The 26,700-nt window shown below is 41.9% G+C and overlaps 1 protein-coding gene across 2 annotated transcripts in view; it reads left to right on the top strand.

Annotated features, from left to right (window-relative positions):
* Positions 1–23,437, top strand: part of LOC106564712 (VPS10 domain-containing receptor SorCS1) — a 156,414-nt gene extending 132,977 nt beyond the window's left edge. The window contains exons 18-27 of one of the 2 annotated variants that reach the window (XR_006757943.2): positions 1,682–1,853; positions 2,135–2,321; positions 3,461–3,594; positions 4,137–4,260; positions 5,214–5,326; positions 10,243–10,377; positions 17,131–17,230; positions 17,904–18,009; positions 18,890–19,055; positions 19,413–23,437. Coding sequence is in view for 1 of the 2 variants with exons in the window: in XM_045691193.2 (XP_045547149.1) it covers positions 1,682–1,853; positions 2,135–2,321; positions 3,461–3,594; positions 4,137–4,260; positions 5,214–5,326; positions 10,243–10,377; positions 17,131–17,230; positions 17,904–18,009; positions 18,886–19,055; positions 19,413–19,477 (1,306 nt within the window). In the remaining variant the exon portion in view is untranslated. Of the gene's footprint in view, positions 1–1,681; positions 1,854–2,134; positions 2,322–3,460; positions 3,595–4,136; positions 4,261–5,213; positions 5,327–10,242; positions 10,378–17,130; positions 17,231–17,903; positions 18,010–18,885; positions 19,056–19,412 lie in introns of both variants that reach the window. The other variant, XM_045691193.2, reaches the window with a different exon arrangement.
* The last annotated feature ends 3,263 nt before the right edge of the window (positions 23,438–26,700 follow it).

The raw sequence follows: 26,700 nt of genomic DNA, 5'->3' as shown, positions 1-26,700 counted from the left end.
GACAATGCATGCATTTTTAGTTCTATCAAGTTCATATTTATATCCAAAAACAGCGTTTTACTATGGCATTGATGTTGAGGAAATCGTTTACCTCCAATAACCGGCAGTCAAGTCAGCACCACAAATTAAATAATTAAAATTAGAAAACATTGGTAAAATATTATATTGTCATTTAAAGAATTATAGATTTACATCTCTTGAACGCAATCAACTTGCCAGATTTAAAAAGAACCTTACTGGGAAATCACACTTTGCAATAATCTGAGCACTGCGCCCAGAAAAATACGCGTTGCGATACAGACTAGCCGTCATGTTGGGGAGATCTAAAATCGAAAATACTATGTAAATAATCCATTACCTTTGATTCTCTTCATCACATGTCACTTCCAGGTATCACAGGTCCATAACGAATGTAGTTTTGTTCAAAAAAGCTCATCATTTATGTCCAAAAATCTCCGTCTTGTTAGCACATGATCTAAGCCCGCCGGACTTCACTTCATGAACGAGGGGAAAAAATATATTTACGTTCGTTCAAACATGTCAAACGTTGTATAGCATAAATCATTAGGGCCTTTTTTAACCAGAACATGAATAATATTCAAGGTGGACGAATGCATTCTCTTTTATAACGTATTGGAACAAGGGTACCCAACATGAACTCGCGCGCCAGGTGTCTAATGGGCCATCATCGTTCCATGGCTCTTGTTCGGTCAGATCTCCCTCCAGAAGACTCAAAACACTTTGTAAAGGCTGGTGACATCTAGTGGAAGCAATAGGAAGTGCCAAAATATTCCTCAGCCCCTGTGTTTTTCAATGGCATAGGTTTAAAGGTAATACAACACATCAGGTATCCACTTCCTGTCAGAAAATGTCTCAGGTTTTTGCCTGCCAAATGAGTTCTGTTATACTCACAGACACCATTCAAACAGTTTTAGAAACTTTAGGGTGTTTTCTATCCATATATAATAAGTATATGCATATTCTAGTTACTGGGTAGGATTAGTAACCAGATTAAATCGGGTACATTTTTTTATCCAGCCGTGCAAATACTGCCCCCTAGCCCTAACGGGTTAAAAAGGCTTCTGAAGTTTGTAATTTTCCCTTACAAAAATGTTCAGTAGCCCTTTCCTGCCGTCAACGACCAAAATAGCTGTTTTTGGTGGAATGTTATTAATATTTTTCATAGAAACACCGGATTTTAGATGTTTTTATGTCAAACAGTTTTGGTATATTTCAGTCTTCTGTGATGTGTATATAAAGAGTAATTTTGGGATGCAAACTAAAAATGGAATACATTTCAACTCTATGTCTGACATGGTACATGCGTCTTCTTTTTTTAAGCCCATAACCGTGTGTGCGAGTTGTATACTCTTGTTTCAAAGTAGATTTGTTTAAGACTACCAAGAATCTCACTGTGTGACCCTGATTTAGCCCACTGCAGTAAGATGTTATTTTCTGGCTCAAATTAAGTTCCTACATCTGTATGTACACTCATTCACTATTTAATTAAAACTGACTGCAAAGGTACACTTGGAATAAGGATATTTCAAATGACAGGGCATTATTGTAAGAGAACGTATTCTCAATATCCAACCTGCCAACCTGCTAAGGTCGTCCTTCTCTATGCTCATGTATCCATCAGCAAAGCTTCTAACCGCGGTTGTGACCTATGTACATTCAGCTACAGGAAGGTTGTGTCCAATAACTGCACAGCGGGAGTGATAGCAGAGTACACGGCCAGGAGGCAGCACTGTCCTACCCAGGCCCCCAAAGGCCTGCACCTCGTCACCAGTGAAGGAAAGCTGACAGCTACGCTGGGCACCAATGTCACCTTCCTGGTGTTTCTTGAAGAGGTGAGCGTTTTTTTTCCTAAGGAGCAATACAGTAACTGGCTCCCTGTTCATTCAGACCGGGCGCTGACTTTTAACTCAGTATTGTAAAATGTATGTCAACTCTCCACTTCTGTAATAGCAACAAAATACTCTCTATTATATTACTATGCCATTACATCTTCATATAAAGTGTTAGCAAATAACATGTTCATGGAAATGTTATTTCAAACATACCTACAGTAGCTACTGTAAGAATACCGTTTTCTTTCTTCAATCGTTGATGACTGTTCCCTCCTGTATAGGGCGACGGAGCCAGGACGAGCATCATGGTGGACTTCGGTGACGGTCACGCTCTGACCTACTCCAACGTGAGCTCCATAGAGGATGGGGTCAAGCACGTCTACAAGGCTGTGGGGATCTACCGTGTGACCGCTACGGGAGAGAACAGCCTGGGGTCGGAGAGCGTGGTGCTGTACCTCCACGTCACATGTGAGTCCGTCTCTCTCACTGTGGGTTCACCAAGTCATGGTCTTCATCCTCCGTACTTCATGTTTGGTCTTCAACCTTTAACATGTGAGTGTAGTTTTATCCCTTACCGTACCTTACCTTATGTCAGTGTAGCCCGTAATCTACAGACATATGAGTGAGGTAGTTATACAATTCTGACACACAAAATTGTTCCTTTGCAGACTTTTACTTGCGTAGAACAGTGTTTCCCAACCCTGGTCCTCGAGTACCCCCAACATTATACATTTGTATTGTAGTCCTGGACAAACACACCTCATTCAACTCATTGAGGGTTTGATAATTAGTTGACAAGTTGAATCAGGTGTGCTTGTCCAGGGTTACAATAAAAATGTATACTGTTGGGGGTACTTGAGGACCAGGGTTGGGAAACACTGGCATAGAACGCTATATTTGTTATCTGTTTGTGTAATATGCATGTCATGGTCCGACATCAGTGGAGATGAAGGTAGCCTAAATCCATTACAATTCCAGTCAAGCCAAAGCCATTTTCTCTATATAATACCCTTTCAGGGTACCCCCACTCTAACTCTAACATGCAAGTCATTCCCGTCTTCTCTGTGATGATGGGGCTGACCACCACTGGTGGTTTCATGGGTGACAGATGTAACGTAGTTGACTTATTGATCAGGGAGCTGTGGGACCTTGCAATCTGTCCATCTTGATGTGCCAGCCGTTCCAAATGGGACCAGCCAGGCCTCAGGAGTGCCAGGGATGAAAAATAACACACAGATGGTGACCACAACGTCCCAGAATGGACCAGATCCTCTGAATGCAGCGCACTTTTTGTTGTTGTTGTTATGTGCCTTCAATTCATAAGGGCCCCATAGACGGATACTCTGAAGTTTTCTGCTTACCTTCATTTAATTCAAGGCCACAAAACTTTAAGGAGTCAATTGGTTCACTGTAGTATGTATTTTGTGTGCTTTCATTTCATATCATAAGGGGCTACAAACTTACTTTGTGGATTCAGTCATTTCACTGTGATGCATTTTTGGGGCAGATCATTTTGAATGCAACTTCATCCATTTCATAAGAGGCCCCAAAACGTTGTGGAGTCAGTCTCGGTGGGTTCACTGTCATGTATTTTTGTGATTGAGTAGGTCAGCTGGAGTATATCCATCTCTCCGCTCCCTTTGTGGCAGTGAAGAGCAAGGAAGTCAACCTCACCGCTGTGCTATGGCCTAGCCAAGTGGGAACAGTCACCTACATCTGGTGGTTCGGAAATAACACTGAGGTAAGATACTTCAATACTGCTGGGACTTGTAGTTTTATTGTATGCTCATCCTTCACACTGTAAGATAAAGTGACGTGAAGAAAGATTTGTGCCAGATTTACAAATTAGAGCAGTATTTGTCTGACTTAATTCAAAATTTGTTTTGTTTGGTTGGGCAATGAGCTACTAATGCAGCTGCTAGCTATTCTAATACATGAGGAAATGATCCAAAATTAGCATGTCTGAGCCATTTCAAGAACAAATGGAGATCCAAGTAACGACAGAGAGAACTGCTGGTGTCTCATGGAACTCTCTCCGGACAGTTCTATGTAGCACAGCTGCGATCATGGTTCCTTGGGGGGCGATGTGGGTTGTGTTTATGTCTGTGGCTGCCTGCCTGCCTCCCGGCTGACACCTCTGTAGTGTAAATAGTGGTGTGTGAGATGTTAACAAGGTTGATAAGGGCCTCCCATGGGAACCCCCTTGCTCTCTCGCTCTTCCCCTTTCTCGCTCTTCCCTTTTTCTCGCTCGCTCTCTCTTTCTCTCTCTCTTTCTCTTTCCAGCCGATAATCACCCTGGAAGGGAGCGTGGCGTGCACATTCTCCCAGGAAGGCGTCAACACTGTCACTGTGCAGGTGTCCGCTGGGAATGCCATCCTGCAGGACCGGAAAACCATCGCTGTCCACGGTGAGCTGTTTTTTTGTTTGGTTTGTATTGTAAACAGCCAGACAGCCATGTATACTGCCAGAGGTTGGTTTCTAGTTGACTTTGTAGATTTTAATGCACTGGAGGTTGGCTAGTAAGTATGATTTTAAAGTACCGTAATTTCCGGACTATTAAGCGCACCTGAATATAAGCCTGAATTAAAAAAAATATTTATTATTTTGAACATAAGCCGCACATGTCTACAAGCCGCAGGTGCCTACCGGTACATTGAAACAAATGACCTTTACACAGGCTTTAACGAAACACGGCTTGTAACAAAAATAAATAGGCTTTAACGAAACACGGCTTGTAACAAAAAATTTAAAATGAGTAGTAAGCTTTAGTTGTCTTTTTACACTGAGTCAATTCCTCACGCTGCTGTTTCCAACGTCTTAACATCGACTCATTAAGACCAAGCTCCCGTGCAGCAGCTCTATTTCCTTTTCCAACAGCCAGATCAATCGCCTTCAACTTGAAAGCTGCATCATATGCATTTCTCTGTGTCTTTGCCATGATGAGAGTGACAAAATGACTACCGTAATCAGAATGATGGGAAGTTTGAGAGCGCTCGATTTAATCTAAACAGTAAACAAAAAAGTTGTTTGACCGTAACCCGTTTGTCAATTTCATTGGTCTAATGAAAGCTTCATGCCGCCAAAAAACTGAGCACGTCACAGAATGTGTTTTTAAAAAAAAAAAAAAATTGAAAGCGGGAAAAATCCATATATTAGCCGCGTCATTGTTTAAGCCGCGAGGTTCAAAGCCTGGGAAAAAAGTTGCGGCTTGTAGTCCGGAATTTATGGTAGCTATTTAGAGGTAGTTAAAAGTATTGTTTACTACTCATTAATTTGACACATTCATTATTTCAGACAATAGGACAGAAATAGAAAAGCATCATCATCAGCTGATCATCATATAGTTGTTTCTCTGTGTAGAATATTTCAGGTCACATCTACTAGCCTTCTCATCTAACCTGGATGACCACAACCCCGACGTGGCCGAATGGAGACTGGACGTCAGCAGAGTCATCAAGAACTCCATGGTCAAAGTGAGTGGTCCTTGTATCTAACTGTATATTACAGGCATACACTCACACACAGAGTATATACCGAGCAGAAATATAAACGCAACATGCAACAATTTCAATGATTTTACTGAGTTACGGTTCATATAAGGAAATCAGTCAATTCAAATAAATTCATTAGGCCTTAATCTATGGATTTCACATGACTGGGCAGCGGCACAGCCATGGGTGGGGCTGGGAGGGCATAGGCACACCCACTTGGGAGGGCGTAGGCACACCCACTTGGGAGGGCGTAGGCACACCCACTTGGGAGGGCGTAGGCACACCCACTTGGGAGGGCGTAGGCACACCCACTTGGGAGGGCGTAGGCACACCCACTTGGGAGAGCATAGGCACACCCACTTGGGAGAGCATAGGCACACCCACTTGGGAGAGCATAGGCACACCCACTTAGGAGCCAGGCCCAGCTAATCACAAATCCCCCCCCCCCACCTCAAACGATCCCACAGGTAAAGAAGCCAGATGTGGAGGTCCTGGGTTGGCGTGGTTACGTGTGGTCTACGTGAGGCCAGTTGGACGTACTGCCAAAATCTCTAATGGAGGAAGCTTCTGGTAGAGATATGAAAATGATCTGGCAACAGCTCTGGTGTACTTTCCTGCAGTCAGCATGCCAATTGCACACATGTCAGGTGGATGGATTATTGTAGCAAGGAGCACTAATGGGGATGTAAACAAATTTCTGCACAACATTTGAGAGAAATAAGCTTTTTGTGCATATGGAAAATGTCTTTTTTTTAATTTCAGCTCATAAAACGCTTTGTTTATCAACACTTTGGCGTTTATATTTTGGTTCAGTGTATTTAGTCTGTGGTCCACTTTACAATACATTCCCTGTGACCTCAGGTCGTGACTGAGATGAATCCACGTTTTATGATAACTGGCAAGGGAAAATTACTTCAAGTACATTCTAAATTGCTGTTGCACTGCCTTCCCTGTCACATTGAACTATGGAATTGCTGGTCGCCTGTGAGTTCAGGGTCGTATTTGTGGAGGCCATACATGTTCAAATAAATCTCACTGAATGTCTGATTGTCATGGTTTAGTGAATTTAGGACAAGCTGGACTGTAGCTCCGAATGTAATCAACCGTCAGTGTGAGGGACATGCACTGCATGAACGAAAGTATGTGGACACCTTCTCGCTGAATGTCACATTCCAAAATCATGGGGATTAATATGGAGTTGGTCCCCGCTTTGCTGCTACAACAGCCTCCACTCTTCTGGGAAGGCTTTCCACTAGATGTAGGAACATTGCTGTGGGGACTTGCTTCCATTCAGGTCACAAGAGCATTAGTGAGGTCTATGGTGGAAATTCTAACCAAGTTAGAGAGACTTTGTCATTTCTTCAAACAATGATCATTATTTAATATCGATTAATTATTGCAATAATGAAGCTGGTCGACCCCACACTCTTGATTGATGGACCGAGAGCTCAACAATACTTAAAAGAATTGAGGCCCCATATAGCAGACCTAAAAATGCTTAGACATGGCTGGTTCCACCCCTCCCATGCAGATTGGGGCATCATAAGCCACCTTGGGTCCCTCTTGTGGTTATGTGCACCGGGTGTTGTTTACCCCTACCTGGCATAGTTTTTCAGAAACAAAGATGATTAGGACAAATAGGGGTTTGCTCTACTCCGTCCAGGCTCTCTCTATCTCAGGTCACCCCATGTCCTTGAGTAAACTCACAGACCAGCTGCAGGGAGCTAGAGGAGAACTATCCCTTTACAGAAGCACAGCATTAGTAGTTATGAAAATCTCTTAGTATTTGTTAAGCATATAATTGTTAACTATTAATATTAAAACAAAGCAGGTAAATGCGTAATCTTTCTCTCACAGGTCGGGCACTGATGTTGGACGATTAGGCCTGGCTCACAGTCGGCGTTCCAATTCATCCCAAAGGTGTTCGACGTGGTTGAGGTCAGGGCTCTGTGCAGGCCAGTCAAGTTTTTCCACACCAATCTCGACAAACCATTTCTATATGGACCTCGCTTTGTGCACGGGGGCATTGTCATGCTGAAACAGGAAAAGGCCTTCCCCAAACTGTTGCCACAAAGTTGGAAGCACAGAATCGTCTAGAATGTCATTGTATGCTCTAGCATTAAGTTTTCCCTTTTCTGGAACTAAGGGGCCTAGCCCGAACCATGAAAAACAGCCCCAGACCATTATTCCTCCTCCACCAAACTTTGCAGTTGGCACTATGCATTGGGGCACGTAGCATTCTCCTGGCATCCACCAAACCCGGACTCGTCCGTCGGATTGCCAGATGGTGAAGTGTGATTCATCGCTCCATAGAACGCTTTTCCACTGTGTTGGGACACTAACCGAGGCCAATGGCAGCAAGCTTTACACCACTCCAGACGATGCTTGGCATTGCGAATCATGATCTTAGGCTTAGCTGCTCGGCCATGGAAACCCATTTCATGAAGCTCCCGACAAACAGTTTTTGTGCTGATGTTGCTTCCAGAGGCAGTTTTGAACTCGGTAGTGAGCTACGCACTTCACCACTATTTGACGAACTGACTTGTAGGAAAGGTGGGATCCTATGACGGTGCCACGTTGAAAGTCACTGAGCTCTTCAGAAAGGCCCTTCTACTGCCACTGCTTGTTTATGGAGATTGCATTGTTGTATGCTCAATTTTATACACCTGTCAGCAACAAGTGTGGCTGAAGTAGCCTAATTCACTAATTTCAAGGGGTGTCCACATACTTTTGTATATACAGTTGAAGTCGGAAGTTTACATGCACCTTAGCCAAATACATTTAAACTCAGTTTTTCACAATTCCTGACATTTAATCCTAGTACAAAAATCCCTGTTTTAGGTCAGTTAGGATCACCACTTGATTTTAAGAATGTGAAATGTCAGAATAATAGTAGAGATACATTTCAGCTTTTATTTCTTTCATCACATTCCCAGTGGGTCAGAAGTTTACATGCACTAAATTAGGATTTGGTAGCATTGCCGTTAAGTTGTTTAACTTGGGTCAAACGTTCGGGTAGCCTTCCACAAGCTTCCCACAATAAATTGGGTGAATTTTGGCCCATTCCTCCTGACGAGCTGGTGTAATGGAGTCAGGCTTCTAGGCCTCCTTGCTCGCGCTCGCTTTTTCAGTTCTGTCCACAAATTTTCTATAGGATGAGCTCAGGGCTTTGTGATAGCCACTCCAATACCTTGACTTTGTTGTCCTTAAGCCATTTTTCCACAACTTTGGAAGTATGCTTGGGGTCATTGTCCATTTGGAAGACCCATTTGCGACCATGCTTTAACTTCCTGACTGATGTCTTGAGATGTTGCTTCAATCTATCCACAAAAGTTTCCTGCTTCATGATGCCATCTATTTTGTGAAGTGCACCAGTCCCTCCTGCAGCAAAGCACCCCCACAACATGATGCTGCCACCCCCATGCTTCACGGTTGGGATGGTGTTCTTCGGCTTGCTAGTCTCCCCCTTTTTCCTCCAAACATAACGATGGTCATTATGGCCAAACAGTTCTATTTTTGTTTCATCAGACCAGAGGACATTTCTCCAAAAAGTACGATCTTTGTCCCCATGTGCAGCTGCAAACTGTAGTCTGGCTTTTTTATGGCAGTTTTGGAGCAGTGGCTTCTTCCTTGCTGAGAGGCCTTTCAGGTTACTGTGGATATAGATACTTTTGTACCTGTTTCCTTCAGCATCTTCACAAGGTCCTTTGCTGTTGTTTTGGGATTGATTTGCACTTTTCACACCAAAGGACGTTCATCTCTAGGAGACAGAACGCGTCTCCTTCCTGAGCGGTATGATGGCTGCATGGTCCCATGGTGTTTATACTTGCGTACTATTGTTTGTACAGATGAACGTGGTGCCTTCAGGCATTTTGGAAAGTGCTCCCAAGGATGAACCAGACTTGTGGAGGTCTACAATTTGTTTTCTGAGGTCTTGGCTTATTTCTTTAGATTTTCCCATGATGTCAAGCAAAGAGGCACTGAGTTTGAAGGTAGGCTTGAAATACATCCACAGGTACACCTCCAATTGACTCAAATGATGATAATTAGTCTATCAGAAGCTTCTAAAGCCATGACATCATTTTCTGGAATTTTCCAAGCTGTTTAAAGGCACAGTCAAATTAGTGTATGTAAACTTCTGACCCACTGGAATTGTGATACAGTGAATTATAATCTGTCTGTAAACAATTGTTGGAAAAATCACTTGTCATTCACAAAGTAGATGTCCTAACCGACTTGCCAAAACGATAGTTTGTTAACAAGAAATTTGTGGAGTGGTTGAAAAACAAGTTTTAATGACTCCAACCTAAGTGTATGTAAACTTACGACTTCAACTGTATAATGTACTTCAAATCCGCACATGACATGTTGGATAGACATTGTAGTATCCACAAAATGTATTGAATTGCTCATACTATTCAGTATATTTGAGAACGGAAATCATACCATATTTGATACAAACAGCTCAGGACCAGAGAAGTATGATAATTTCACATCTAAGATGTTAGTAATAATGTATCACAGTGAGTATCACAGAAATGTATCACAGTCACACTAATTATGATCATACAGACAATTCCTATTTTTCGATGCCACTGCTTTCCACTTTGATGTGCTTAGTGACATGAAAAGCGATCCAGTCTGGTCCTCTTTCTGTTCTTCCCTTTCCTCTTCCTCCTCTCCATCTTCCTCCTCCTCTTTATCTTCTTCCTCTCCCTCTTCTTCCTCCTCTCCCTCTTCATCTTCCTGCTCTTCCTCTCCATCTCCCTCCTCTTCTTCCATCTTCCTCGTCTCCATCTCCCGCTTCCTCTTTCCCCTTCCTCTCCCAAATCCTCATCCTACCCCTCTCCCTTCTCATCTCTCTCTTCTTTCTCTCCCTCCTCCCCATCTTTCTCTAGGCCACAGGGGTGAGCCCGGAGCAGCTCCTTGTCACCGTCCTACCAGGGTTGCCCACGGCAGCAGAGGTTTTCCTCCTGCCAGACAAAGAGTTAACGGAGGGCAAGCCAGAGAAGAACTCAGCTCATTTAGACCAGGTATGATCGATTAAATAACAGGCATTTTCTGTGAGTTTGAAACATAGACATAACATATTATAGGCCTTAGCCTTATTCAAAATACATGATATAAAGGTTTATTCATGCTTGTAACAGGTTAAAAAAGCATATGTCAGTGTTACCTGTCAGTTAACTATTAGCAAAATGGGTATCTGACAACTAAGTTTTCAGAATTTCCATAAAAGTAAACTATAAAATTGAATACATCATGTTCCTATATTGATTCATGCCAGATGTTTGAGTAGGAGCATACTTTTTATGTGTTAATTTGACAAATACTTATCACTGAATGACATTTGGAGCTATATTTTAGGGGGATATTACTCTGCTTGTTGGATGTTTGGGTTTGACAGCTAAGCACTTGTTTTCTTGCACCAACATGTTCGCCATCTGTTGATTTCCTTGTTATCCCATTTGGCATAATTTAGAGGTCTCCACTGAACTAAACATGAGTAGGCTTAGAAATATTCATTTTTCTAACATTCTTCACTAATACATAGCTGTGTTGGTCTATACTGCTACATGGTCTGAAAACTGAATTGCAACGTATTTGTATGGCTTATAAGGCTTCATATTTTCTCCAGTAGATGTCAATATTGTCCACATGGGCTTACACGCACACACATGCACACACATGCACACGCACACACACGCACACGCACACACGCACACACACACACACACACACACACACACACACACACACACACACACACACACACACACACACACACACACACACACACACACACACTACAGAATATCAACTAGCCTCATCAATAAGTGTGACACGCTTTTAAAAGTCATCACTGTGGACAACTTTACTGTAGAATACCCCGAGTCATCTCTGTGAGAGGGCGGGGGTTGCAGTCTTTCACAGGAATAAACCCTGACAAAGATAGTGTCTCTGCTAATACTGGCCACTGAATCACCAGCAGGTATCAAGATGTACTGAATTAGCTCCAAGGCCCATATAATAGATCATGGATGATTATTAAAAAGATGTGAGTAGAATAGAACCAGGAAGAAATGAATTGTATTCTCCCCCCCCCCCCCCCCCTTCAAATCTACCTGGCTATGGCAAGACCCTTCTCACTCAGGCCCCAGCAATACATCTTTATTCAAGGTTTGCATCTTGAAAGTGTAATGTGCGGTTGTGCTTATTAGAATGTATAATAGATTTAGTGACCCCGATACACAGTGAGGAAAAAGTAATTATTCATAGCTATAGTCTAATTTTAAACTTGGTAAGAAATAAAAGAGGGAGCAATGTGAAGGACTGGGAGAAACTACTCATATCACAATTCATTTGGTAAATGAGGCAGATAAAATTAATGAAGCCTAGCAAAGAAATAAAATTGATTCCGCAGGGAAAAGGGAATTTGTTTAGCCAGGGTCTTTCTATGCATGACCTGCATATATATTCTCTGTATTAGTCTTTGGCCTGAATGCAAAGTAAAAAGGATACAACTTTGTTAAATGACACATCTGACATAATGTATTACAGTTTAGATATATAATGGTACAAATCATAATTTGTGTGATTTGATATCATATGGACGGTATAGTTCAGGGGACTATGTCCAGACTAAATTGGAAGCATCATGAAATGGAACATTGTATTCCAGCTGTAGCCTCAAGGTCAGGGTGATATGTCTGATTTATGTCCAAACTGCACGTTCTCTGTGCAGAAGGTTACTTGTCGCTCTAAAAACCGGAGTAAAAGCAAGGTTTTTCATCAAATAGCCCTGCATTATGTATTAAAGTGGTGAGAACCTGCATGGATTCATCTATAGATATTTCACTTTAAATGGGTTTCTGGATGGAGGGAGCGTGCAGTGAGCCGTGGGGGTGTGTAGTATCAGCGAGTCGTGGGGGTGTCTAGTATCAGCGAGTCGTGGGGGTGTCTAGTATCAGCGAGTCGTGGGGGTGTCTAGTATCAGCGAGTCGTGGGGGTGTCTAGTATCAGCGAGTCGTGGGGGTGTCTAGTATCAGCGAGTCGTGGGGGTGTCTAGTATCAGCGAGTCGTGGGGGTGTCTAGTATCAGCGAGTCGTGGGGGTGTCTAGTATCAGCGAGTCGTGGGGGTGTCTAGTATCAGCGAGCCGTGGGGGTGTCTAGTATCAGCGAGCCGTGGGGGTGTCTAGTATCAGCGAGCCGTGGGGGTGTCTAGTATCAGCGAGCCGTGGGGGTGTCAAGTATCAGCGAGCCGTGGGGGTGTCTAGTAGCAGCGAGCCGTGGGGGTGTCTAGTATCAGCGAGCCGTGGGGGTGTCAAGTAGCAGCGAGCCGTGGGGGTGTCTAGTAGCAGCGAGCCGTGGGGGTGTCTAGTATCAGTAAGTATGTGGTGGAAAGATCTGCCTCAGCATGATATGCATGAGATGAAACTCATTCTGAAACGAACCAATACTATGACTAGAGTAGGTATACTATTTAATGATGTCTTATATTCTGTCTCTTATACTGTATGGTGAAGTGTATTGAGAGGTTATATGCAGTTTAGATACAGTTGGATTTGATTTAGTGTTGATCTATAGACTAGCGGTCAAGAGCATTGGGACAGTAACCGGAAGGTTGCTCGTTTGAATCTCTGCTCCGACTAGGTAAAACATTTGTTAATCAGTCACATGCGCCGAATACAACAAGTGTAGACCTTACCATGAAATGCTTACTTACAAGCCCTTAACCAACCATGAATGCAGTTCAAGAAAGAGTTAAAAAAATATTTACCAAATGAACTAAAGTAAAAAATAATAAAAAGTAACACAATAAAATAACAATAATGAGGCTAATAACGATACAGTGGTTTAGTCTAAGGTAATTTGTACATGTAGGTAGAGTGACTATGCATAGATAATAAACAGCGAGTAGCAGCAGTGTAAAAACAAATGGGGGGGTCAATGTAAATAATCCAGATGGCCATTTGATTAATTGTTCAGCAGTCTTATGGCTTGGGGGTAGAAGCTGGATAAAAAACATACCCGATTTATTCTGGTTACCACTCCTACTCAGTAACTAGAATATGCATATACTTATTACATATGGATAGAAAACACCCTAAATTTTCTAAAACTGTTTGAATGGTGTCTGTGAGTATAACAGAACTCAAATGGCAGGTCAAAACCTGAGAGATTCCTTTACAGGAAGTGGCCTGTCTGACCATTTATTGTCTTTCTTTGAGATCTCATTCCATTACAAAGGATCTCTGCGGTAACGTGACACTTCCGACGACTCCAATAGGCTCGCAGAGCCCGGGAAAAACCTGAATGTCGTCATTCCAGCCCCAGGCTGAAACACATTATCGCCTTTCTCAAGTGGAGATTCCCTGTCGGAATATTATCGCTTTTCTACGAGAAAAATGTCGTAAAAATTGATTTTAAACAGCGGTTGACATGCTTCGAAGTACTGTAATGGAATACTTAGAATTTTATTGTCACGAATTGCGCCAAGCGCGTGACACTTCTTTACTATTTCGGATAGTGTCTGGAACGCACGAACAAAACGCCGCTATTCGGATATAACGATGGATTATTTTGGACCAAACCAACATTTGTTATTGAAGTAGCTGTCCTGGGTGTGTATTCTGACGAAGACAACAAAAGGTAATGACATTTTTATAATAGTAAATATGATTATGGTGAGTGCTAAACTTGCCGGGTGTCTAAATAGCGAGCCCGTGATGCCTGGGCTATGTACTTAGAATATTGCAAAATGTGCTTTCACCAGAAAGCTATTTTAAAATCGGACATATCGAGTGCATAGAGGAGGTCTGTATCTATAATTCTTAAAATAATTGTTATGCTTTTTGTGAACGTTTATCGTGAGTAATTTAGTAAAATGTTAGCGAATTCCCCGGAAGTTTGCGGGGGGTATGCTAGTTCTGAACGTCACATGCTAATGTAAAAAGCTGGTTTTTGATATAAATATGAACTTGATTGAACAAAACATGCATGTATTGTATAACATAATGTCCTAGGGTTGTCATCTGATGAAGATCATCAAAGGTGAGTGCTGCATTTAGCTGTCTTCTGGGTTTTGGTGACATTATATGCTGGCTTGAAAAATGGGTGTCTGATTATTTCTGGCTTGGTACTCTGCTGACATAATCTAATGTTTTGCTTTCGTTGTAAAGCCTTTTTGAAATCGGACAGTGTGGTTAGATTAACGAGAGTCTTATCTTTAAATGGCTGTAAAATAGTCATATGTTTGAGAAATTGAAGTAATAGGATTTTTAAGGTTTTGAAAATCGCGCCACAGGATAGCCGTGGCTGTTACGTAGGTGGGACGAATTCGTCCCGCCTAGCCTAGAGAGGTTTTAAGGAGCCTTTTGGTGCTCTGGTACTGCTAGCCATGTGGTAGCAGAGAAAACAGTCTATGACTTGGATGACTGGAGTCTCTGACAATGTTTTGGGCTTTTCTCTGACACCGCCTAGTATATAGGTCCTGGATGGCAGGAAGCTTGGCCCCAGTAATGTACTGGGCCGTACGCACTACCCTCTGTAGCGCCTTACGGTCAGATGCCTAGCAGTTGTCATACCAGGAGGTGATGCAACGTGTCAGGATGCTCTCGATGGTGTAGCTATAGAACGTTTTGAGGATCTGGGGACCCATGCCAAGTCTTTTCAATCTCCTGAGGGGGAAAAGGTTTTGTCGTACCCCGGCTTGGTGTGTTTGGACTATGATAGTTCGTTGGTGATGTGGACACCAAGGAACTTGAAACTCTTGACCCGCTCCACTACAGCCCCGTCGATGTTAACTGGGGCCTGTTCGGCTCGCCTTTTCCTGTTGTCCATGATCAGCTCATTTGTCTTGCGCACAAATATATGAGCAATATACACTGCTCAAAAAATAAAGGGAACACTTAAACAACACAATGTAACTCCAAGTCAATCACACTTCTGTGAAATCAAACTGTCCACTTAGGAAGCAACACTGATTGACAATAAATATCACATGCTGTTGTGCAAATGGAATAGACAACAGGTGGAAATTATAGGCAATTAGCAAGACACCCCCAATAAAGGAGTGGTTCTGCAGGTGGGGACCACAGACCACTTCTCAGTTCCTATGCTTCTTGGCTGATGTTTTGGTCACTTTTGAATGCTGGCAGTGCTTTCACTCTAGTGGTAGCATGAGACGGAGTCTACAACCCACACAAGTGGCTCAGGTAGTGCAGCTCATCCAGGATGGCACATCAATACGAGCTATGGCAAGAAGGTTTGCTGTGTCTGTCAGCGTAGTGTCCAGAGCATGGAGGCGCTACCAGGAGACAGGCCAGTACATCAGGAGACGTGGAGGAGGCCGTAGGAGGGCAACAACCCAGCCGCCTTTGTGCAAGGAGGAGCAGGAGAAGCACTGTCAGAGCCCTGCAAAATGACCTCCAGCAGGCCACAAATGTGCATGTGTCTGCTCAAACGGTCAGAAACAGACTCCATGAGGGTGGTATGAGGGCCCGACGTCCACAGGTGGGGGTTGTGCTTACAGCCCAACACCGTGCGCCACTGGCGCCCTGTGCTCTTCACAGATGAAAGCAGGTTTACACTGAGCACGTGACAGACGTGACAGAGTCTGGAGACGCCGTGGAGAATGTTCTGCTGCCTGCAACATCCTCCAGCATGACCGGTTTGGCGGTGGGTCAGTCATGGTGTGGGGTGGCATTTCTTTGGGGGGCCGCACAGCCCTCTGTGCTCGCCAGAGGTAGCCTGACTGCCATTAGGTACCGAGATGAGATCCTCAGACCCCTTGTGAGACCATATGCTGGTGCGGTTGGCCCTGGGTTCCTCCTAATGCAAGACAATGCTAGACCTCATGTGGCTGGAGTGTGTCAGCAGTTCCTGCAAGAGGAAGGCATTGATGCTATGGACTGGCCCGCCTGTTCCCCAGACCTGAATCCAATTGAGCACATCTGGGACATCATGTCTCGCTCCCTCCACCAACGCCACGTTGCACCACAGACTGTCCAGGAGTTGGCGGATGCTTTAGTCCAGGTCTGGGAGGAGATCCCTCAGGAGACCATCCGCCACCTCATCAGGTGCATGCCCAGGCATTGTAGGGAGGTCATACAGGCACGTGGAGGCCACACACACTACTGAGCCTCATTTTGACTTGTTTTAAGGACATTACATCAAAGTTGGATCAGCCTGTAGTGTGGTTTTCCACTTTAATTTTGAGTGTGACTCCAAATCCAGACCTCCATGGGTTGATAAATTGGATTTCCATTGATTATTTTTGTGTGATTTTGTTGTCAGCACATTCAACTATGTAAAGAAAAAAGTATTTAATAAGATTATTTCTTTCATTCAGATCTAGGATGTGTTGTTTAAGTGTTCCCTTTATTTTTTTGAGCAGTATATTTCCCTCACTAACTTTAAACATCAGCTTTCTGAGCAGCTAACCAATAGCTTCAACTGTACATACCCCATCTGTAAATAGACCATTCAATCTACCTACCTTATCCCCATATTGTTTTTATTTACTTTTCTGCTCTTTTGCACCGCATCATCTGCACATCTGTCACTCCAGTGTTAATTTGCTAAATTGTAATTACTTCGGTACTATGGCCTATTTATTGCCTTACCACCTCATGCCATTTGCACACACTGTATATACTCTTTTCTCTGATATAAAAAGCTCCAATAAGTTGATTTAGAAATCCTAATACTCTAATTATTATGTAAATCGATGCGCATATACTTTAAATTGATGTTTTTTGTTGTGTTTGTCTCTCCCTCTCTAGCTCTCTGAAATCTTGCTTAGCGCCCTCAACCAAAACCTGGTCCAGTTCACCCTTCGGCCTGGGGTCCAGGTCACAGTATACGCTGCACATTTGTCAGCAGGTAAGTGTCTGCATCTCTTCGAATACAAATACCTGCATTTTGTTTGTGTTTGCTCGGTGTATTGAGGATAACTGGGTCTTTTTAATGACTATATAGATCGATAGAGATAGTTCTAGATAGAAATAGAGAGCCAGGGCCCGTATTCAAAAAGTGTCTCAGAATACGACTGCTGATCTAGGATCAGTTTTGCATTTTAGATCATAACAAATAAGATTATATGGAAAGGGAGGACCTGATCCTAGATCAGCACTCCTACACTAAGACTCTTTGTGAATACAGGCCCAGGAGGTCTATTTCCTGCCCAGCGACTAACACCCCCCCAACCCTGTTGTCTGATTGGCTCCCATCATGTAGCTACACAGAGACATTCAGAGAGTGAGCATCGTTACAAGTATGTGTGCCTCTTCCTTTTGGGGATGCTGCTACTGTCCTAGGGGCTTATAAGATAAAGAGTAAGAGAAGTCAATAAATACTTACCGTATCAAAAACGTAATCACAATACAATTTTATGTATTTTTTAATAAATTATTTTGTTATGTTTTGTATTTTATTAATTAGTAGGTGTCACTTTTCATGTTGACTTCTTAAACGCATGATTTACTTGTTCTCTATGGAAACTGTTTGGAATTCAATGTATACTGTACTGTGTGACTCTTGTCTCCCACTTCTACAGCGCCCCTAGTGGACACGAGTGAGAACCACAGCGGTTCGGCCATGCTGATGCTGCTGTCAGTTGTGGTTCTGGGTTTGGCGATATTTGTCGTCTACAAATTCAAAAGGTACAGTGCTCATGATATACTATAGAGATGATCTCTATAACCCATATCTGGTTGTAAGTTGCCAGGACGTTGGGAGAATGTTACTAACCAAGTGGGAACGTTCCTGAGTGTTGACAAAACATTTTGAATTGGCTAGGACACTGAGGAGTGATCTATGATCTCACTGTTCGACTAGGGTCTAATCCCACTTCTGACACCAATTGTGAGCTATGAGCTACAGTATAATTATGGTTATACATCAGAAAGTACATTGGGGAAAATTACTAACCAAATGGGAGTTACTGAGTGTCTAGACATTTGGCATTTAACAAAAATACTGTCTATCAAACGTCTGTGTGAAAACTTTCAGTTTCAAGGGAGAAATGGCTTATCTCTTTCAACTTTCTTAGAATCCTTTTGTCGAGGCATTTTCTCTGTCCGCAAATGAAATGCCAGTCAGCCTTCAGGCATTATCAATATTTAGCCCTTTGAGCTTTGCTAGTTGACCTTTCTGAAATGTTAAATTATTTCCATCCACCATGGTACAGTTCTGTGTGAAAGGGCAGTAGGGGTCAATGAGACGAGATCTATAGAGAGAAACAGAAGAGGGAGAGCGAAACAACGCATAGGTCTTAGAACATAAATGTGTTTATACAGTAGAATGTCTAATTGCGTTTTTACATACAACTATATATACAAAATTAGACATAAGGCCGGAAGGCATTGAAACAAAGCATTTAAGTCAACTGGGTATATCTCCTGGGTGCGGCTACACATTATTGGGTTGTAAAGAGGAGCATCAGAATTATTTGGTCCCCGAAGCAGGCAATCCCTCTCCCATTTTATTAGTCTGGCAAATTTCTTTATCCCCCGTCTCATTGTAAATCTTTCCTCAAGGAAGATCCCAGGCCTCAACGTCTATGCGCAGATGCAGAACGAAAAAGAACAAGAAATGATCCCGAGTCCAGTAAGTCCGACGGAAAGCACCCTGGTGTCCCCGAACACTCCGAGGGAGCTGGTGACTTCTCCGGAGCTTATGGACACAGAGTTGAACATACGGCCCATCGGTGAATGAATACGCCACTTTTATAAAACTGTTTTTCTTTTTCTTTTCTTTTTTTTAATGAGTTACTAAGTCTAGTACTACAAATTTAATTTAACTTCTACTGCAATTTCTTGTCATATAATTACATTTGTTCCATCGCTTTCACATACTATATCGGTTGCCATGAATATAATCTTTTGTCATTCACAAAAGATACTGTCACTGAGGTTTTGATTAATAAATTGATAGCCCCATTCCACTCAAGGTTTGAGCAAGAGCCTCATTCATTGTGGAGAAATGTGACTTAACTCATACTGACTCGAATGTCTTCTGACATCTTTCCTCATGTCTCTGTCTCCCATCATTTTCTCCTTTAAAGGATGCATCAAACCTCACGCACATGTCAAGTTCTCAACGGAACTCCCCACGTACATCAACGTTTAAAAACTCTGGACAACTCCGAAAACAGCAACTCCATTCTGTGTCATGGACTTTTTGAATCATTTGAGCGGACACAATGGTTTTGAGCTTTATACCTGTGCATGTTGGACTTTACTGACTTTGCTGACACTTACTGTGCTCTGTGAAAACCAGAAGAAACTGTATACAGGTTTTTTTTTTTATACATAATATATGTCTATCCAATAAAAAATAATTTTTAATGAAATGTATTTATACAAAGTCAAGTACATAACTACAAATGGAAAGCCAGCATGATCTAAAGAAAAAAATGCATAAAAAACAACTCTTTTGGTTAGCTTACTGTAAGTGTCTTACATCCTTTTTCGCTACTGTGTGTCGCTAACAGAGGTGGTACACTATTTATTCATAAGAATATACTTTAAAGTATATAATTGAATTTAAAATCACATTTATTTTGTAAATCATGAATGTCTGTGATATTTGTGTATTTTAATAACAAATTGCAAACTGAAAACGATATCAATTATTAATACAACCATTTTGTTTCCGTTCCGTTCACTGTCTCGCGAAAAGCTGATTATGGCACAATACACTTTTGTACTAAAATGTTTTGTTTTTGCTTACAATGTAGTAATTCGAAGACAGATACAGGGTTTGGTTGTCTCTCTTGATTTGGTGATTTTATTGAACTTTGCTGTTAATCTCTACACTATGAGCTATATTTAACGAGAAACACTAGTTGTATGACACTTTGTTTTTTTCCCAGTGTAATAGCTTGCCTGAGAACCATGGTGCTAGCCTGCTACCATGATAGGGACTTCAAGATAAGTCAATGTAGATTCATTAAGTTTTCAGTTCCCTCTGACACCATGCATTAGTTACACTTGATTTCATAGAAGAGAAATGGGCAGAAGACAGTTATTTGGCGGGCATCAAAATCAGTCAATATCCTCTCAAAGTAACCTTTTTTCCCGAAGTTAACTGATGTCCCAATTTGGAGGTTGCGAAAGTTAAAATGAAAAACAGCTGCTTTAAGATGAAATATCAAATGGAGCGTTCAGAGTGAAACAAGAGTGGGCTGCCTTTTAGAGCAAGACACACCAGGGCATTGAAATCGGGAGAACAGAACAGCAAGTCTAGTCGGGAATTTAGTTAATGTAGCCAGTCAAGCTCAATGCTGGTTAAGGTTGGTGACACATTTAGGCTAATGTCCCCCAGTCTTGGCCTCGTGTTCTCCATCTCTGTAGCGTATTATACCCCCTTTCAAGAACCAAAGGAAATAGAGCGCAGACAGTAGAGGATGGTAGGGTACATGGATGGTTAACTTGTTTTGAGAAGCAGGGTTAGACGCAGTCGAACCCTGAAGTGTTCTGACAGACGTGATTGTTTGGTTGATGGTTATGGCATTTCAGAAGGCCCTTATTGTCCTTGTCGTTCCATAAAGACAATTATGGTGGAAAAATGTGGATATTTCTGAAATGTTCATGTAACCATTATTCTACTGTAGCTGGACAGTGATGCTAAAATATTCCAAGTGACTTGAACTATGTAGCATACATATTGTATACACACATACGAACACCCACCCACCAACACACAACCTAGAATGTACAGTACCAGTCCAAAGTTTGGACACCTACTCATTCAAGGGTTTTTCTTTATTTTTACCTTGTATAATAATATTGAAGACATCAAAACTATGAAATAACACATGGAATCATGTAGTAACCAAAAAAGTGTGAGATTCTTCAAAGTAGCCATCCTTTGCCTTGATGACAGCTTTGCACTCTCTTGGCATTCTCTCAACCAGCTTCACCTGGAATGCTTTTCCAACAGTCTTGAAGGAGTTCCCACCTATGCTGAGCACTTTATGGCTGCTTTTCCTTCACTCTGCAGTCCAACTCATTCCAAACCATCTCAATTGGGTTGAGGTCGAGGGATTATGGAGGCCAGGTCATCTGATGAGGCACTCCATCACACTCTTTCATGGTCAAATAGCCCTTACACAGCCTGGAGGTGTATTTTGGGTCATTGTCCTGTTGAAAAACAAATGATAGTCCCACTAAGCGCAAACCAGATTGGATGGTGTATCGCTGCAGAATGCTGTCATAGCCGTGTTGGTTAAGTATGCCTTGAATTCTAAATAATTCACAGAGTGTCACCAGCAAAGCACCATCACACCACCACCTCCATGCTTCACGGTGGGAACCACACATTCAGAGATCATCTGTTCACCTACTCTGTGTCTCACAAAAACATGGCGGTTGGAACAAAACATCTAAAATTTGGATTAATCAGACCACCGGTCTAATGTCCATTGTCCATTGCTCATGTCTCTTGGCCCAAGCAAGTCTCTTCTTCTTATTGGTGTCCTTTAGTAGTGGTTTCTTTAGAGCAATCCGACCATGAAGGTATGATTCACACAGTCTCCTCTGAACAGTTGATGTTGAGATGTGTCTGCTACTTGAACTCTGAAGCATTTATTTGGGCTGCAATTTCTGAGGCTGGTAACTCTAACGAACTTATCCTCTGCATCAGAAGTAACTCTGGGTCTTCCTTTCCTGTGGCGGTCCTCATGAGAGCCAGTTTCATGATAGCGCTTGATGGTTTTTGCTACTGCACTTGAAAAAAACTTTCAACGTTCTGGAAATGTTCTGCATTGACTGACCTTCATGTCTTAAAGTAATGACGGACTGTTGTTTCTCTTTGCTTATTTGAGCTGTTCTTGCCGTAATATGGACTTGGTCTTTTACCAAATATGCTATCTTCTGTATACCACCCTAGTCACAACACAACTGATTGGCTCAAACTCAGGAAAGAAGGAAAGGAAAGAAATTCTACAAATTAACTTTTAACAAGGCACACCTGGTAATTGAAATGAATTCCAGGTGACTACCTCATGAAGCTGGTTGAGAGAATGCCAAGAGTGTTTAAAGCTGTCATCAAGGCAAGGCAAAGGGTGGCTACTTTGAAGAGTCTCAAATATATAATATATTTAGATTTGTTTAACACTTTTTTTTTGGTTACCATATGATTCCACATGTTATTTCATAGTTTTGATGTCTTCACTATTATTCTACAATGTAGAAAATAATAAAAATAAAGAAAAACCCTTGAATGAGTAGGTGTGTCCAAACCTTTGACTGGTACTGTAAATCAAGAAAGAAACAGGACAGTGTTCATGTCTATGACCTTAGAAATAAGAGGCCTTTTCACATAGATATGGACTGGACTAACTCATTGTTACATTGCGATCTTCCAATAGTGTTTCATAACAAAGCTTCTTAGATATTTCAATATAAAAAATACAGCCCATTCTCTGGTTTAAATAATGTATATTTGAGGCTGCATGCTAGTACTTTTTTAAATAACAAACCTAATTTCATCTTGTTTATTTTGTTTAATTTTTTACTTACAAATCGACAAGAACACAGTAATTTCCTCTCAGAAAGAATACTATAAAGTTGCTATTATTTTATGTATATCAAAAACTATGACATTGTAACAGCTTTTGGCTAATGTTTTAACAAATGACTGGTTGAACTACAGAATATATAACTCCATCAGAGCAGCAGGAAACTCTAGCAATATGACCCTATATTTACTCCTGATTATCATCACATTAAAGGATTTGAGAGACTTTTCTGAGTGAATGGTCTCTTTTAACGTAGGTCCTCGAATAACAAGCTTTCGTGCTCCATATAAGTATTTTTGACCTATAGAACAATGGCGGGGCTCTCAGAACCACCCCTTAGGCAATATTCAGCTGAGAACGAATCCACCAGGCCCAAGTTAAGCACCTTCTGCCTTTGAATCCTTCAGGTTCACATATGGAGGCGGACAGGTGGAACTTCCTGGAAGCTCTCCTGGCAAGTGATAGGGAAACTCTGGGCCAGGATGTTCAGACATATTGTGATGTCACAGGACAGGATGTTATAACATACTGTGATGTCACAGGACAGGAACCCAAGGTGTGGGCTGGGCTGTATACGAACGACAGACTAGCTAGAGTAAGAAACGGGCATGTCCAGTTCTCAACAGCCCGAATGTCTTTGTTTCTAAAGCAGTTCTAATATGGACATTGCAAAACCTTGTTTAACATCTGAAACAAGGTCTGATTTCTACCAGTGAAACCAGCAGTATGGTGTTCATTTTAGGACATTATCCAGATGTGTGAAGGCATTAAAAGGAAACCAGCAGACACTCACACTTCACGAGGACTTGATTTTGTTCATCCCTAAGCTATAACTTCGCTCTCTTCCCCCATAGAGTTAGTGAGATTATTTTTGTAGACAGAGTTTTATTACTGTAAAGCTTTTATATAAAAATACAAAAGTTTAGGTGTACAATGTTTTTTGTTTTGACCTTAAATGTGCTGTGTGTAATTGTTTTATGCATTTACAATCATATTTATTAAATGGAAAGAAAGTTGATGTTAAGTGTTTTCATTTTCTTACAATATTTGTAAAAAAAAACAATACTATGTATTTGAGGGAAGTTATATTCAACCTATAAAGAAAATTGAATCAAACAGGTGTTGGTATTTTCTTATCCAGGCATACATGACAAATACATTGACAAATGTTGCATTTACCTTTACATGCATACTTGGTAAATACAATGACAAATTTATTTTCTCATATGCATACTTCGAGAGATATATAAATTGACATGCAGATGTGACTTAGCATCTCATAAGTGATTCCAGTAATGGTGTACTTGAAAATATGTCAACTTTAAGTAATAGCACAAACCTTACCATGCATAAAGCACTCAATATAGCCTATTCTTTTATCACAACAATGACTTCACTATAAAATCCTCATCACGCTTCCTGTCCTGTGAGGGTATCTGAGGCAACATAACGCAAGAGTGGTGATAATTCTGACGGTAATACAGAACCCTGTGTCCCTAACAAAGGGTTAATGGGAGAGGGAGAAAGAGAGGGAGCGATGGAGAGCGTGACAGAAAGAGAGAGGGAGTGAAAGAGGCAGAAAGATGATCAAGCGATAGAGACAGATGGAGAAGAGATGGGGATAGGGACAGAGATATGGAGGGAGGGAGAGAGAATGATGTAGGTGAGAGAGAGAGCGAGAAAGACCGAGAGGGGGAGAGGGAGAGCAGAATTGAGAAAAAGAGAAAGACAATGGAAAGAGAGATGGAGACTAGAAAAGTAACGTCCGGGGCCATTAGTGATGCATGGTGACGCTGCATCAGACTGACTTGAGGGACTCTTTAATCGTTCAAAGTCAGACCAGGGCCGGTGCCCTGGGAGACGGAGGGGAGATTAACAAAAGATCAATGCCAACAGGGGGCCAGCCCAGCGCTCCCTACTGCTGCTCCTGACATCTCAAGGAAATGGACTGCAGTGCCCCCAGAGACCCAGCAGCTAGAGCGCACATCACAGCACAGTGTAGCCCTGCTGCCTATATAGGGCTGGTATTATTAGACTGACGGTAGAGACACACAGACACAGAGTAGGGCGTTTAACACTGTTGAAGTAAAACATGCGATGATGACGTTCAGCTTGCAATGCCAATATTAGCCCGAGAGAGAGAAGGAAACCAGTGAGACACAGGGGTAGCCAACTCTGCCTCCGACGTGTATACTCTGGAACACTTCTCCTCTAGCCTCCTGTTAAATCACCTGACTCTACGAGAGAAAGAGAATGGCATCAAACACTTTTAAGTTAATCATGTGATTGCATTTCTAGTGTGACTTCAATGGTTCATCACCCCAGGAACATGATACCTACAGGGACATGATACCTACAGTGCCTTGTGAAAGTATTCACCCCCCTTGGCATTTTTACTATTTTGTTGCCTTACAACCTGGAATTAAAATAGATTTTCTGGGGGTTTGTATCATTTGATTTACACAACATGCCTACCACTTTGAAGATGTTTTATTGTGAAGCAAACAAGAAATAAGACAAAAAAAACAGAACTTGAGCGTGCATAACTATTCACCCCCCCAAAGTAAATACTTTGTAGAGCCACCTTTTGCAGCAATTACAGCTGTGGATGTGTTTCTATAAGCTTGGCACATCTAGCCACTGGGATTTTTGCCCATTCTTCAAGGAAAAACTGCTCCAGCTCCTTCAAGTTGGATGAGTTCCTGCTGGTGTACAGCAATCTTTAAATCATACCACAGATTATCAATTTGATTGAGGTCTGGGCTTTGACTAGGCTATTCCAAGACATTTAAATGTTTCCCCTTAAACCACTCAAGTGTTGCTTTAGCAGTATGCTTAGGGTCATTATCCTGCTGGAAGGTGAACCTCCATCCCAGTCTCAAATCTCTCTTTGTTGCCTCTCTGATTAATGCCCTCCTTGCCTGGTCTGTGAGTTTTGGTGGGCGGCTCTCTCTTGGCAAGTTTGTTGTGGTGCCATATTCTTTAAATTGTTTAATAATGGATTTAATTGGTGCTTCTTGGGATGTTCAAAGTTTCTGATATTTTTTTTATAACCCAACCCTGATCTGTACTTCTCCACAACTTTGTCCCTGACCTGTTTGGAGAGCTCCTTGGTCTTCATGGTGCCGCTTGCTTGGTGGTACCCCTTGCTTAGTGGTGCCCCTTGCTTAGTGGTGTTGCAGACTCTGGGGCCTTTCAGAATTGGTTTATATATACTGAGATCATGTGACAGAGCATGTGACACTTACATTGCACACAGGTGGACTTTATTTAATTAATTATGTAACTTCTGAAGGTAATTGGTTGCACCGGATCTTATTTAGTGGCTTCATAGCAAAGGGGGTTAATACATATGCACTTTATTTTTATTTTATTTTATTTATTTATTTATTTTTTGAAAGAAGTTATTTTTTTCATTTCACTTCACAAATTTGGACTATTTTGTGTATGTCCATTACATGAAATCCAAATAAAAATCTATTTAAACTACAGGTTGTAATGCAACAAAATAGGAAAAATGCCAAGGGGTTGAATACTTTTACAAGCATTGTACACATAGCGTTTGATCATTGATGATCAGTAATACATCGGTTTTAGCAATGACTGTAATCCTGGTCCCCTATCATCCCTTATAGAGTTAGCCACCCCTGATAATGTCAACTTCAATAGTCCATGATGTCATGTTGAGTTAAAGCCCAGGCTTAAAGTCAGGGAGTCTAGCGCTGAAGAAAAGAAGACGTAATTGCTTGAAGAGAGAGGAGGTTTAAAGGGAAGGACAGGAGGAGGACAGGAGAGTGTGTGTGTTTCTGGTGGAACAGCGCCCTGGGTA

This window comes from Salmo salar, chromosome 12 (assembly GCF_965601325.2).
Source record: "Salmo salar chromosome 12, fSalSal1, whole genome shotgun sequence".
Taxonomy (NCBI): domain Eukaryota; kingdom Metazoa; phylum Chordata; class Actinopteri; order Salmoniformes; family Salmonidae; genus Salmo; species Salmo salar.
Note: the sequence above shows the minus strand (reverse complement) of the source record. Positions and strands in the feature narration are given on the sequence as shown.